The sequence below is a fragment of the Salvia miltiorrhiza genome, chromosome 2 (assembly GCF_028751815.1).
Source record: "Salvia miltiorrhiza cultivar Shanhuang (shh) chromosome 2, IMPLAD_Smil_shh, whole genome shotgun sequence".
Taxonomy (NCBI): domain Eukaryota; kingdom Viridiplantae; phylum Streptophyta; class Magnoliopsida; order Lamiales; family Lamiaceae; genus Salvia; species Salvia miltiorrhiza.
Genome location: NC_080388.1, coordinates 13,489,224 through 13,502,807, shown reverse-complemented (window position 1 = coordinate 13,502,807; position 13,584 = coordinate 13,489,224). Strand labels below are relative to the sequence as shown.

Below are 13,584 nucleotides of genomic sequence, written 5' to 3'. Positions count from 1 at the left end.
AAAGAATAACAATTTATGTTGATTTTTGATCGACTATAAGTAATTTATTATGTGGCGTTTACTTTGAATGATTAATTTTGATAGATAAAAATAATAAATTTAATCTCAATGAATTAATATTTTAAATTTTTAAATTACTTTTATCATTTAAATTAATATTACTTAATTTTTATTTAATAAAAAAGTAAAATTAAATACATCACAATCTTAAGGATAAAAATATGAATGCAACACCCATATAAAATGATTCTGCCAATTCAGTAGCCAACGACGCACACAGTCACAAATACTCTCGTACAGAAGAAAAAAGAAGAATTTCAATGGCGAGTTCAAAATTTCAAGCTCTATGGAATCACCCAGCTGGCCCTAAAACCAGTCAGTTCTATAATCCTATTCCTTCTTCTTTGCCTATCAACTACTTTTCACGATTCTGATTTCGAATTCCTTTTCAAATGTTTAGATGTGATGTTATCCCATCATAATATTGACGACAAAGTTCAAACCAGCCATTATAAGATTAGTGAATTTTTTTAGCATCTTATATATTTGTTTCTCGCGTTAATTGCATAAGGTGGAACGTGCAGTTGTTGCTCTAATTATGCATTTTTAAATATTTATCGTGCGTTTGTTGCTTAAATTATGCATTTTTTTGCATCTTGTAGAATGTGAAAATGATATTCTGCTTGTTTATTTTATTATTAGAATTTAATTCTGCAAATCTACTAAGATTGTTCAGAACTGTTCAATTAAGAAAGAATCATCATTTGTTGCTTTAACTATGCATTTTTTGCATCTTGTGGAATGTGAGAAATGGTATTCTGCGTGTTTCTGTTATTATTAGAATTTGATTCTGCAAAGATTAAGATTTTTCAAGAACTGTTCAATTTAGATGGAATGATGGAGGTTTGGGGTGGGATGGGTAATTCTAAGGTTGTGGATGTCTCTTTCACAAACTCAAATTACTTTCAAAATGTGATCTACGATCCACAAATAAGTAAAGCTTCTACGTAGCATAGTGAAAGGGATTGAAGCAAAGTTCTCTCTGATTGAATGTGGTTTTGATTATCCTGAAGTGTTTGATGCATGTGGAAAGACCGAAAAACAATACAGCCATTAAAAATTTGCTAATCCATTAATGTAGTAATGGTACGTTCTTTAATCTCTTTTGCATTCACATTGAATCAACGACTTCTGACAATCTCCCCTTATGTCCGCTAAACCTATGGCTGCATAGGCGGTGTCGTCTATTGTTCTTAGGCCTTGCGCTATTATAATGATAGAGGCTATGTGCTGCAGATTAAACACTTCTGAAACTTTTAAAAAGATCATCTGGCGATATCCCCCGGCACGGTAAATAATTATATTTTTGGGTACCAATCAACAGAATTTTTTTCAACCTTGGGGACACGGTGGATTTAAAGGAGGTTGGAATGGCAACTTTTGTGTCTTATCTAGTTTATACCTTCTAGTAGGATTTTAATATTCTGGTAGTACCCTGTAATAAGAATTCTAGTTGATTTGTGAAGTCCTTTAGGGATGCGTCTAGCTTTTCTATTGTTATAGATATCAAGTTTGTAACCTGGTAATATATTCAATTAATGAAATAGTAGAAATGCAAATAGGTTATTGTCGAAAAGCAGAGGGAAAAGAAGCAGACACACAGAAGAAGTTGTGCATTAATATGATCCTGACTTAGGGTTGTATCAGTCAGTACTAGGTTTTATGGTCCTAAGAGCTTCCTCGTTGTCTTGTAGTAAATTTTTCGATGTGGATATGCTTAATGAAATGAATTAATAATGTATTTAGTACACCTTGCTTATATCTTCTTAATCAAGGGCGAAGCCATAATTAACTAATAGGTTCAGCAAAACTGGCTACATGACATACTTCTACATAGTTTCCAAAATAGATAACAAAAATCTTACTATACCAAGGACTATACTGTATACCAAAATTGGTGTCATGTTTGCTTATGTTCCTTTCTCGATGAAGTTTTGCATTGTATATGAATTATGCATTTTTCTAGAATCAATTGTTTTGGTCCTTTAGATATAACATAAGAAGGTGGAAGTGAACTCTATTTACTTTCTGATGCTTCTATACGAGGTTCCACTTAATAGCTTATGAGTTATGCTTTATATTGTATCAGTTGTTTTATTCTCTATATATAACCATATATGTAAATCATAACTTTTTGTTCCTTCTCTATGAGGTTCATTTTGAACATGTAGAATTAATGCTTGAATTATAATCCTAAAAAACATACTTATCTTGAATGAAATGTTTTGCTTTTTATGTATAGTTCATTTCTGGGCACCGACCTTCAAATGGGGAATTAGCATTGCTAATCTAGCTGATTCAACTAAACCCCCTGAGAAAGTTTCATATCCCCAACAGATAGGTGAGTTTTATTAATCAATGTTCGTGCTCTCAATTTTTTTAGTTCACTTCATCCTATCTTTTGTGGCTGACAAAAACATAAGATAGAAAGTACATCTATAATAATATGGTCCCCTTTTCTACTAACTTAAGTTTGTCGTTTTCCATGCTATTCCAGCAGTGGAATAGAAGATCTCTTTTAGGCATTCACAGAACTGATTTTGTTTACTGTACTCTTGTCGTCATTTTCAGCTGTTACAGCAACTGGAGTTATTTGGTCGCGCTATAGCACTGTTATTACTCCTGTGAGTTTCAGTTGTTTATGATTCAGAGCTGCTTATTAGATGCTTTCAAATATCTTTTGCTTTACCAGAGTTAACGTTGTTGATGAGTTATTATGCATTATATTGTTCAGTGCAAAATTGGATCTGCAAATGAGCTATCTGCATCTCCAAGTTCATTGGTTTTTCCCTGGATGATTTATTAGGACTGCAATTGTTATTCCAAAGCTCCATATCTGATCCTCTCAATTATTAATCTTTCTAAGCCTAGTTTTGAATTAGCTAATCATTGGGCACACATCTCTGGAGAAGAAAAGTCATGAGGTTTAGAGGGTGTTTGGCTAAGCTTATTCTAGAGAGCTTATAAGCCCCACTTGCTTATAAAGATGTAATGTCTTAAAAGCTTATGTAAATTGTCAAAGTGTTTTGATAATGAGCTTATAAGCCGGAGGGAAAATTTTGAGTTAAGAGAGAAAATCCTAATTAGAGGGAGAAAATTGAACAAAAGATGAAATTGGAAGGGTATTTGTTGGAAATAACAAACCATAGTAAGTTTATTTTTGTAAATTGATTGTTGCTTATAATATTATGGAAAAATAAGTTGGCGTTGAGGACTTATTTTCACAACTTATAAGCTGCTTATAAGAAGTGTTGTAAGAAGATGTTGAGGCTTAATGCCTCGGGGCTTACACCTTTGTGGTTGCTGGTGAGGCCTACACCTTTTCAAACTGAGGCGTATACCTTAGGGTAAAATGCCCCAAAGCGTGAATGCCGTGAAGCCCGCCTCACCAAAAAGCAGCATTCAATGTTTTTGGGCTTACTCTTTTTTTTGGCCTAACTAATTCAAAATAAAAATAAAAATTGAATGCCCAATAAATATTAAATGTAAACTCTTAACTCATCTAAAGTGAAATACTAATTATAACCCTAACTAAACAAAAAAGAAAAGAAAGTTATGCAGTGACATCAATCCTCCTATTGTTGAGGAGATGGCAACGAACAAGATTGGATATAGATGTGTATTGATGAGGACTCTAATGGTGTTGTTGATGATGTGTTAGATGACTATGATGTTTGATTATGATTTGATCATAATCATATTACTGAGTAACAAAACAATATTATGAACACTTTGTCTTAATTTGATGTTTTTGAGACTTCTAAACAATTAAATTTATGTTTGGTTTGTTATCTGTGTTTTATAATTATTTTACTATATTTTTTATGAACTTTTTTATCTTTAGTCTGAGGCTTACGCTTCGGACCACCTTGAGGCTTTCACCTCGCCTCGCCTCGCCTCAAAAACGCCTTATGACTTGCAACATTGCTTATACGAGCTTAGTTTGTCAAACACTTCTCATTAGCTTATAAGCTCTTACCCGACACCCTCTTATCCTCCTGTTCACTTTTTCTTTCCAAGTCTTTTCATCCTTCTGTATTATGCACACAAAATTCACTTGTTTAAGTGCCTTTATGTACATTTAATTCCCTTTATTAGCTTAATAAAACAAAACAATGTAACAATTTTATATGCTGATGTCTTTGGGCTGCAGAAGAACTGGAATCTCTTTAGTGTAAACATTGTAATGGCCGGCACAGGCATTTACCAGCTTAGCCGAAAAATTCAGTAAGTCACTTATGTTTGTGTTTGCTAATGTCATTTTTGGTAGATCCAGATAATTCATTACATTCTCCATGCTTCACAGGCACGATTATTTCAGCAAGGAGCAATCTGTTGTGGCGAAGGAATGATGACGAAATCATGTGTTCTCGGTCGATAGATTCAAGCTAGATGAACCAAGTTTGAGTTTGCAATGCCATCGGCTGGGTCTATCTTTTTGCTATCTGTTATTTGTCAGTGCGTCATCTGTGATCTTGAATCCTTGAATGCTATTGGATGATCGAGGGAAAATAATACAAATAACCAGCCATTTTGTAGTTTGTTGATTTTGAAAATGGGTGTAATTGGACCGAGCTGAATATTGTTGTGCTCAAGCTTGGTACGATTTGTTATTAATATATTAAGCCGATCCTTCCTAGGTTCGCGAGCTTATTCAAAGCTAAAACAAGTTGTGTTTAAAATATTCAGTATTTTCTTGTAAAAGTGAATTCTTTTTTTTTAATAAATAAAGTTTAGTTAGAGACTCCATATTATAGTATAGAAATATGGAGGAAACGTGAGGGAATTGTGCGCCTCTTCAGCCACTGTCGATCGGTGGCAGGAACTGCGGCGCGCCTCCCAGCCCCGTCTCCTTCGATCGACAGCAGCAGTGCGCGACTTCCCCGTCGCCCCGCCTATGTCAGGCAACCTCCGCAGAAGCAGCAGCTTTCTTCCCCGTTTACTGTAGCAATTGCTGCAGCAGATCTCCGACGCAGCAGGTGTCTCAGCCGCGGGCCGCGCCGCTCTCCAGCCTTCACGGCAGTCGCCGCTGCCCAGGCGCATCACAGTTGCGGCCCAGCCCAGGCGCGAGTCGTCACAGCCGCTGCCCAGGCGCCTCTTTGGTGGATCTTTTTTTCAGATCTAGATCTACCCACCTCTCCCAGTCGCTCCCACGTCAATCGCCGCCGGCTGTCATTCAAGTCCGCCGGTGATGGACTTGAGTTCGCCGACTTTCTATCGTGAAAAGGGGGGCCTCAACCTTCCCCTGGTATCATCTAACTTTGACGGGTTTCGATCGAAATCCCCTGTTCTGTATCGGCAACTGTCCGACGCAGTGGCTGCTGGGCAGCAGTCGACGCCGCATGCTCATACAGAAAAGCCTTCTGGAGGATTAAACGACTCGGAACAGGTAATCCCGTCGTCCAGCGAACCTATCTCTTATGCCGCGAAAGTTCGGCCTACCATGATCAAGAAGCCGGATTTTCCTGCTTATGGTCTTCGTACTCTTCATTCGAAACGTGAGGGGGAGGTCGTTACTTTATCGATCCCGAAATCAGAGTATCAACAGCGTCTTGATGAATTCCAGTTTGCTTTGATCGGGAGGATGATCCTTCGCAAAGGCGACAAGCCGCGTACGTTCGTGGATATTACACTAGAGTTGCAGCGTATCTGGCAGTGTTCGGATTGCCAATTCATTCCTATGGCTAAGGGTTTCTTTACTATCAAATTCAAGACGCTGGAAGCAAAAAAGAAGGCAAAAGGAAATGCGGTCCTCCAGCTTTCAACAGGTCACATACGTCTTCGAGAATGGTGCCGATACTTTGATCCTTATAAAGAAACCTCATCTCTTGCGCAAGTGTGGGTAAGGGTGTATTATCTCCCGGTGGAATTATGGACTCCAGTTATCATTGCTAATATTGGTCGAGCCCTAGGACATCCATTGCGTATTGACAACGTCTCTGCTAATGGCCAAGTGGGGCACTTCGCTAGGGTCCTTGTGGAAATCAATATGGCGTTGCCCCTTCTCAATTCAATGTACATTGATGATGGTAATAATTCTTTCTACATTGAATTTGGTTTCGAATCTTTGCCGTTGTTCTGTTCTCGTTGTAAAATCACTGGTCATTCCACGGACAAATGTCGGAGAGCTGCGAAAGAAAAAGGCAAGCAGAATAATGAGGAAGCGGCAGATCAAGTTGAGGAGAATCATAAAGGAGATGCTAAGGTGGATCCCAAGTCTGCTTGGCAGCCTAAGGAACAGGTTTATTACCCTAATGTCAAGGATAGTGATCTTCCGCCGATTGGATTGGAAAACCGTTACGGCGTGTTTCATAAAGATGATGAGAAGGTGGCCGAAACAGATAGTGACAGGGTGGACGAAAACTTTGTTGTTGAGTCTCCCGATTTGTCTCTAAATGAAATTGGGGAGGTTAGTGCGGAGCGTCTGAATGCGGATGGGGCTGATGATTTTCAGGAGGATCATTGCATCACTAAGCGACATGATTTGTCGGCTGGTAAGGGAGCTACGACTTTCATAGGAGATAAAGACTCCGGGAGCAGCAAAGGTCAGCATGGGGAAGAGGTTGTTACTTCTCCAAATATGCAGTCGGAGGATATTGATGAGGTTCAGAAAGCAGCTGCCATGAATACACAACGGGAGAAGGACCCTACTCCTGATTTGAAGGATAGGGCGGAGTCTCAGGGGATCATTCCGGATCAAGAGGATATTGCTAATCGTATTAGCAGGCTCGAGGCGCAGGTTAGTCAAGGGATGGAATTGCTCGTTGAGCAAGTTCCACCTAAGCGTGGACCGGGTCGTCCTAAAAAGGGTATGGAACGTTCGCGCGTGCCACTGAATCCGAATCCGGTAGATTACATAAAAGGTCGTCTTAGAAATGCGGAGGAACAGGGATATAAGCCGACGGACTTTGTCGTTGATCATAGCAACAATAATGCTATGCGTGCTATGAACAATATCGCGCACGGCCGTTGGTCGGATGAAATGGAGTTGGACGACTTTCATTCCAACAAGGATTTTCCTTATTGATTTTGTTCCAAGTGTTGTCTTTTGACTTAAGATGTCCTTTGCGTTGATGTTTTTGTTTTACGAGCTCTTCTCGAGTCTCGGGCCCTAAGTTTGCTTTCTTGTGCCTTCAAGGGTTTTTTCTTTTTCCTTTTTATATAAAACTCTATTAAATAAAATTATAGTATAGAAATATAAATTGTATTTAGAAAATAATTTTATATTTGCAAGTGAAAAATCATTTAACGAGTTTCTTGATGATTAGCGAGTTAACAGATTTTTATGAAGTCGAGATTTTTATAGTAACTAGCAAAAAAAAAAACGTACATTGTACATGTAATTAATGTTATTTTATTTGATTGATTCATTACTTTTATTAGATAATTTATTGAATGTATATATTTATCTATAAGTCTTATCAATAGCTATAGATATATATCACATAGATTAAGTGTAATATCTAATGAATTAATATATTTTTATAAATATATAATATGTAAAATAACCTTAAAATAAAATATGTAATAGGGGTAAAATAGACAATCCACAAGTTGTGTCTTAGAATGCCTTAGGCTCTTTTCCTATTAGTATAGATAGATTGATCATATATAGTACTCCCTCCGTCCACGAAAAAGTGTCCCATTTGGGTGCCGGCACGTATACTAAGAAAGCTGAAAAAGTTGTTTTGAGTGGGGTAAAAATTACAATAGGGGTAGTTCTAATGACATTGATTAGTTTGTTAATATTTTCTTGTCTTTTAGTTGTTGAGAGTTTAAACAATCCTACTCTTTATTGAGTTCGATTTTAATGTTAAAGACTAGTATTTAATTTTTATGCCTATTTTAATTGTTGTGTTTTTTTAACATATTCATTCTTGTTTTTTTATGCCTATTTTAATGTTAAAGACTATTTAATTTTTATTTTATTGTACAATTGTAGAGAAATCAATTGATTAGTTGGTACTAATATATAAAAATAAAATTAAATTTACTTTAATTTGTCAAAATATAAATATAAAAATTATTATCCACACATATATTATGTGTGGTTTAAAAAAATTAATAGAGGGTGCACACCAAATATAAAAATAAACTTCATTAAATAAAATAAAACTTAAAAAATAATTACCGCCATATAATAAATGTTACAAATAAATTTTCTGCTACACATTTTAAATGTCAATAATAATTGAAAGTTTCAAATTGTTTCACCTACACATTTTTCAAAATATGTGTGGATAATTATGTGTGGGTAAAACATCAATTAAGATTTGCATAAATAATTAATTAAAGCCAAAACATAAATGTAGCTAAAAATATTTTCCCACGTTTCTTACATGTCAAGAATAAATAATGATAAAAATCCATTACCCACACATAGATAATTTTGAATTATGTGTGGTTAATAACTTTTATTAGTTTGCCACGTTGGCGTAACAAATTTAAAAATAAATTTTATTATCCATAAATAAAACTTAAAAATAACCGTAAAATAATAAATATCACGAAAATATTTTTGCCACACATTTTAAAAGTCAATAACTAATGATTTTTTTTTGTGTGAATTACCTATATATTTTGAAACTATGTGTGGCTAAACTACCACACATTATTATGTGTGGGTAATTATGTGTGGGTAAAAACTCAATTTCTTGTAGTGCGGAATTCACACGTGAAGTCGAGTTAATTTTCAGAACATATTTATTATTCCATTGAGCTAATCAACAAACACACATAGCCCAAAAGCCATTAAATCGGGCTGTAGATACAATTTGGAGGGTTTGTATGTATTTCTTCCACTTGTTTGAGTTTAGAGAAAGAGTAATTTAATTTTGGGGGAAATGGGATTGATTAGGCGTGGGGGAGTTGGTTTTGTAATTTTAATTAACGAGTTAATTGTGTGGGTTAATTGCACAGATTAAATAAAAGTGTGGATTTATTAGTGAGTTAATTGTGAGGGTTAATTGCATAGATTAAATAAAAGTGTGGATTTATTAATGACATAAGTTGTAAATAAATTGAAAAGTAAAGGGTATGAATGTACAAAAAGGTAAACAGGGCACTTTTTCGTGGACAAAAAAAAAGTGGTAAGTAGGGCACTTTTTCGTGGACAGAGGGAGTACTTTTTTCGTCCCTGAAAAGTTTATCACTTTTTTATTTTCTTATGTCCCTTAAAAATGTATTACGTCTATTTTAGAATATGACCCCACATAACACTTTGGGGTCGCCCACCTAAAAAATAGGGGATTTCTTTATTCACTCGACACAATATTTATCAAATATTTTTTTAAAATTCGTGTCGCCCACCAAGTGGTACATTTATAAGAGACAGAGACAAGGAGTATAATTGATTACTTTTATCCTCATTATATTTCTAAAGTCTATTTGTGTCTATCTAGATTCATCTTTAAAAGAAGCACCCCTTTAATCCCTTTGGGGGCATTTAGTCTGAAGGATTAGTCTTTGACTCAATTCAAAACACCTATTGAATTGACTCGCAATTGTACGAGGTCAATTGCAGTGGAATAAGCTAACCCAAGTCGTACTCTCAAAGAAGGCTAAGCAGGGCGTTCACTCATGTTGCGCACAATTAACAAGAAATTAAACCTAAACACTCTAATCAATATTTTGGGTCTGACACACTCTCTCTCTCATTAACTAGCACGTAATTGAAATAAAACATATAAAACTATCTAAGCAAAAAATCAAATGTAAATAAACAGTAATGAAATAGCATGTAATTCTACGCTAGGGTTTTTAAATAAAAACATCAATTATCTAGGCAGCAATCTAAATCATAGATAAGAATTAATCTAAAGAGCATACGGAAAGAAATAACATATACTGTATTGAAATCATAAATCTAAGAGTTTTATCTAGGCAATAAATGGAAACTTACGGTAATGACGATAACTGGAAAATAAATCTCTAACTATTGAATTACTCTAGGCGTAAGGATAAAATCTCAAAGCGAATAAACCCTATCTAGGAAAACTGGTGTCTGGAACGATGGCTAGAACTGTATCTCGGAAAAGTGTGCCCTCGAGAAATGAGAAAAAAAACCATTTATACTCTAGGCGTGAGAAAACGCACCCAGCGGGCGCTGGGGTGTTGAGTGAGCGGCACCCCAGCGGGCGCTGGGGTGTTGAGCGAGAGGCAGGCGTGTTCATAACTTATTCATTTTAAATTATTTTAGCGAAGAAGAGAAAATAAAATATTTTAAAGTTTTCATAACTTATTCATTTTAAATTAATTTTTTATAATTTTTATACTATATTAAATATTTTGCACGAACCTATATATAAGACATATTAAATATTTATGCACAAATCAAATTGATAATGTTCAAAAAAAATTATATAAAAACAATAGAGATAAAATTAGTGGGAGAAGAAAGAAAACAAAAGAAAAAAAGAAGGAAAAGATAGAGGCAAAAAAACTCCTATTTTATACTATATTATATAGATTGTCCTATTTCTATTGAGTTATCGATCATGTGCTCAACGTACAGCATTATTCCCACAATTATAGTCATTCATTTATGTCTTATAAGTTTTATTTTAATTTCACTAATTTGTTATGATTTATTCATTAATCTATACTTTTTTTATTAAATAATCAAAGAGAGTAGTTAACATATGATATTATTCTAAACATTTTTGCTATCCCTTCCTATTTTATATATTTTTATTTCAAGTTCACTAATTTACTATAATATAGTGTCCTATAGTATAATTTCATTTAGTAATTGATCAATGTGTCAGTGTATCGCATTATTTTCACTAATATAGTAATTTCTTTTTATGTATTACTCTCTCTGTCCCACTATGAATGACTCAAAATTTTTCGGCACATGAATTAAGGAGAAGATGTAAATGTGTTAAAAATGGTAGGATCCACACTTATTAAAGGGTTAAACTTTGTCATTTGTGGAAATATGTCACTTATAGTGGGACGATCCAAAATGAAATATAGACCACTTTTAGTGGAACAGATGGAGTAATTTTTTATTTTTTATATTTCAAGCTCACTATTTTTTAGTGATATATTATCCTATAGTATATTTTTATTAAGTTATCGATTGATGTGCTCAATGTATAACATTATTCTCATAATTATAATCACTAATTTATACTATTTTTAAAAAATTTGTTTTAATTTCACTAATTTGTTATGTTTTTTTCATTAACTTGTAGTTTTATGAAATAATCAGTGAATGTAACTAATGTATTCCCTCCGTCCCAAACGAAATGTCATGTTTTCCTTTTTGGGCTGTCCCAAACGAAATGTCATGTTTCCTTTTTTGGCAATGCACTCTCTCTCTATACTTCATATTTAAATAATTTCCACCAACCCACTTTATCTACTTTATACACATTTCTTAATCTTCGTGCCGAAAAGAAATAAGACATTTCGTTTGGGACGGAGGGAGTATGATATTATTCAAACCATTTACCTATTTCTTCCTATTTTTTTATATAATTGCTCGTAATTTATTTGACTTATTAATTTATAATTATTTTAATATTTATTAATTTAAATAAATGATTAATCAATTCCACAAAAATGAATCTACATATTATTATCTTAAAAACATTAACAAATATTATCTTTTAACGTTACAACATTATAGATTTCTTCTTGACATAAACTGTAATATATAATATAGTGTTAATACTTATAAATAACCACTTATCTTAGTAAAAAGTTAATATTAGCCACATAAATAAAAGAGTTAATATATAGAAGTATCCATTTTCATATTGTAAAATTAAAATCTAGCCTATGAAATAAAAATATTAAAAAATGGCCAATTTTTAAGTAAAAAGTCAAAAATACCCTTCCCTTTAAAATACTCTCTCCGTCCACAATTTAATGTCCTGTTTGGCTTTAAAAAACTGTCCACAAATTAATGCCCTGTTTTACTTTTTGTACACTTTTACTCTCCTACTTTTTCTATATTTACTATCCTTTGCCACTAATGGACCCACCTTCAAACACCTTTTTCACTTTTATATTCTATATTTACTACACTTTATCACTTTATCACTTTAGTCAACTACCTTTATCACTTTAGTCAACTACCCTTATATTTCACCACTACACCTTTTTCAGCTTTCTTAGTCTCCGTGCCCACACCCAAATAGGGCATTAAATTGTGGACGGAGGGAGTATTAAAAAATGGCCAGTCAGAAATACTCTCTCTCTAACGTGTTCTCTCTCTCTACGCTCTCTCACTTCTCTCTCTCCCTCCCTCCTTCTTTCTCTCCACCGGCGAAGCTCCGCCGCTCCGATCACCGCCGCTCGCGCTTCGTCCGCCACCGCCAGAACATCAAGGCTCACCAGCAAGCTTCGCCTGAGCACTTCCTCGGCCGACAGTAACTAGTTCAGGAGCAAAGGCGGTGGCCTCTGCTACTGCCCCTTCACCGCCGTATCTAGCACCGCCTCGCGCAGCCGCTGTGCGCCCTTGCTCCATAGCCACGCGGTGAACGAGAAAAATCACAGATCCAAATTCTCTGCTAATTCTCAACAAAGAAGGTGGAATTCTCTGCTAATTCTCAACAGAGAAAAATCGTAGATCCAAATCAAAGAATATCAACATAGAAGGTGGAATTCTCTGCTAATTCTGCGTTCGCGGATGATGACAACGGCAACGACGAGAAAAACGAGCTGATGCGCCATTTGTGAGAATTCTAATCTCGCTTCAATTTGTCATGTCTGCGTGAATTACAGATTGAATTAGTACAATTGTAATTTGAGGTTATTGAAGAGTAAGAGAGATGCGCTGTACTTGAGTTGGAGGGTGCTTCAAAATGAGAAATTAGCTAGGTTGAGGGATAAGCTCAGACTTCAAAGAGAAAATTAAGATAATTGATCTATTTGGTTTTCCAATGCAAAGTTGTCAACTTTTTTGTTTTTACTGCAACGTTGAAATATGTGATTGCATAATGTAATTGGATAGGGATTTCAAGTTTTATTTTTGTAGATCTGCGTGCTCTATGTAATTGGATAGGGATTCCAAGTTTTACTTTCGTAGATTTGCGTGCTCCGAGTATTTTGTAGAGAAGGAGAGGAAGAAGATCCCGTGTAATTAAAGGAGTTTCTAGAGAAATCTGAGCTCAAAGTGAAGGATGAATTCACGTTCAAATGCTTCGAAGTCAATAATAATTTATTGTATTTTGATTGTAGATTGAATTGATTCGGATAATATTTTGTTGTATTTTGATTGTTGATTTAGAGGAATTGATGTATTTTGATTGTAGATTGAGTTGTTGTATTTTGGTGTTGTACAACAATTTGATTGAGCTGTATAATTATTTTTTTAATGTTCTTAAATTCACAACCAAATTTATGAATTCACAGCTTAATGTTTTTGAATTCACGACCAAATCTATGAATTCACAACCAGATCTATTAATTCACAACTAAAACTCGAATTCACAATCAAAATAAATTCTAGTTTTAGTTGTGAATTTAAACTTTAAAAACTCAAATTCACAACTACTTGAATTCACAACCAAA

The 13,584-nt window shown here is 34.6% G+C and overlaps 1 protein-coding gene across 1 annotated transcript; it reads left to right on the top strand.

Moving 5' to 3' along the window:
• Nucleotides 1–209: 209 nt before the first annotated feature.
• LOC131011277 (mitochondrial pyruvate carrier 4-like) lies at nucleotides 210–4,726 on the top strand. The gene is made up of 5 exons (XM_057939066.1): nucleotides 210–375; nucleotides 2,303–2,401; nucleotides 2,632–2,684; nucleotides 4,214–4,287; nucleotides 4,367–4,726. Exons 1-5 carry the CDS (start codon nucleotides 321–323, stop codon nucleotides 4,410–4,412), a joined length of 327 nt encoding a protein of 108 aa, XP_057795049.1. The 5' UTR covers nucleotides 210–320; the 3' UTR covers nucleotides 4,413–4,726.
• The last annotated feature ends 8,858 nt before the right edge of the window (nucleotides 4,727–13,584 follow it).